The following is a 1,636-nucleotide window of genomic DNA, read 5'->3' on the forward strand; positions in this document are numbered from 1 at the left end:
GTAAGATCCCAAAAGCCTCCCCATGGGCAGCTCCTCAGGGAAAGGACAGTCCCAAAAGGGATGGAAATGAAGGATGATGTGCAGCCAAAAAGCACTTGGAGCATCTCATCCCCACTCCCAGCTCAGCAGCACTCCCAGCTGCCTCTCTTTGGGAGCCTGCAACATCCAGCAGGAATTTATTTCTCTATGTGTGCTGAAATCTAAGGATTTTTTGGTAAAAAATGCATTTTCCTGCTCACTCCCGTTCACATCCAAGAGGAATCGAARGAGCAGAAAATCCAGAGAATCCACTCGAGGTTATGACCGTCAAAAATAAAAATTAAAAATAAATCAATCCATGCAAGTCATCCCCAYTGGCAGCTTGGAGGCAGCTCGGAGCCAGTGCCTGGGAGCAGAGGGGAGAGGATTTTTAAATAGCCCCTGTCTAACTATAACTGCACTTGAATAACCATTCCCAAAATACAGGAGCAGCTCAGACCTYGGGATCCCTCCCTGCCAGGGTGGGGAGAGCCTTGCACMGGTTCCCAGAGARGCTGAGGCTGCTCCTGGATCCCTGGAARGGGTTTGGAGCACCCTGGGATGGTGGAAAATATCCCTGCTCGTGGCTTGGGATGTGTTTTAAGATCCATTCCAACCCAAACCAGTTATTCTCACTGACTGATTCCAATTTGGCTTTCATTTCCCATTGGTCTGTCCCAAATTCCAGCTYCTCTAAACTGGTTTTACCCCTTTTTACCCCCAGAGGAGGTGCTGGAGCAGCTCTCGTGTCCTCTCTGCACCCAATTTTTAAACAGAGCTTTGCACTCATTAAGAGAAAATTATTTTGAACCCAGAACACTCCCTAAAATAAAATGTGGAAGGATTTGTAGGATCTGAAATGTTTTTTCCTGCAAGGATCTGCATTTCCAAGCAGAGCACTGCTCGTCCTCAGAGGATGAGGAGCTCCCTGCTTCACCCCAAAGCAAACCAGGAACAGCCCTGATGGGGATGGGAACAGAGCTGAGATGAACCCAAATTACCCCAAAAAAAACCCATCAAAAAGGAACTTACAGACATGTAGGACCGAGTTCCCACAAAGGAATTGGCCATGGAGTCAATGAGCTGCCCGCTGACCCCGAAATCACAGAGCTTGATCTCCCCYCGGGAATTCACCAGGATGTTGGAGGGTTTCACATCTGGGACAGCGAGAGAGGGGACGGTGAGGGTGGCTCTGGGTGACACCAAAATCCCAGGTGGGGATTTTTGGGGTCCCTGCTCTCACCTCTGTGCATGATTTGGTGCTTCTCCCGCAGGTAGGCCAGGCCCCGCAGCACCTGCAGGAATCCAAAGGTTGGATGAGAGCAGAGCTGGGCAGGGAAGAGCTTTTCCCTCAGCAGGACACAGGAGCTGCCCTGTGCTGTCTGTGCCCTTGGGGTTTGTCATTTATCCCCAATTCCATCACATTTTTTGGCTTCTCCCAAACTTTTCTGAGATGAACCCAACATGTGGGAGGTGGGGAAAAGGGTTGGGAATATCCCATTTGCCTCTCAGCTCAGGGAAGCACAGCCCCCAGGACTGGGGAGCACAGAAAACTTCCCAAAACAATTCCCAATCCCTGCCCAGCAATCCCCCTGGAATCCTGACAGCCCCCAGGACT

At 50.5% G+C, this 1,636-nt stretch overlaps 1 protein-coding gene across 1 annotated transcript in view; it reads right to left on the reverse strand.

The window, feature by feature from the left end:
• MAP2K2 (mitogen-activated protein kinase kinase 2) overlaps positions 1-1,636 on the reverse strand; it is a gene marked incomplete at its 3' end in the record, with an annotated part of 8,874 nt that overhangs the window by 4,116 nt on the left and 3,122 nt on the right. Inside the window, exons 3-4 of the mRNA XM_057387650.1 lie at positions 1,262-1,368; positions 968-1,175 (exon numbers count right to left, since the gene is read on the reverse strand). Coding sequence (XP_057243633.1) covers positions 968-1,175; positions 1,262-1,368 — 315 coding nt within the window. The remainder of the gene's footprint in view (positions 1-967; positions 1,176-1,261; positions 1,369-1,636) is intronic.

Source organism: Malurus melanocephalus, unplaced genomic scaffold (genome assembly GCF_030028575.1).
Source record: "Malurus melanocephalus ecotype Western Australia unplaced genomic scaffold, MMel_1.1 scaffold_1282, whole genome shotgun sequence".
Taxonomy (NCBI): Eukaryota; Metazoa; Chordata; class Aves; order Passeriformes; family Maluridae; genus Malurus; species Malurus melanocephalus.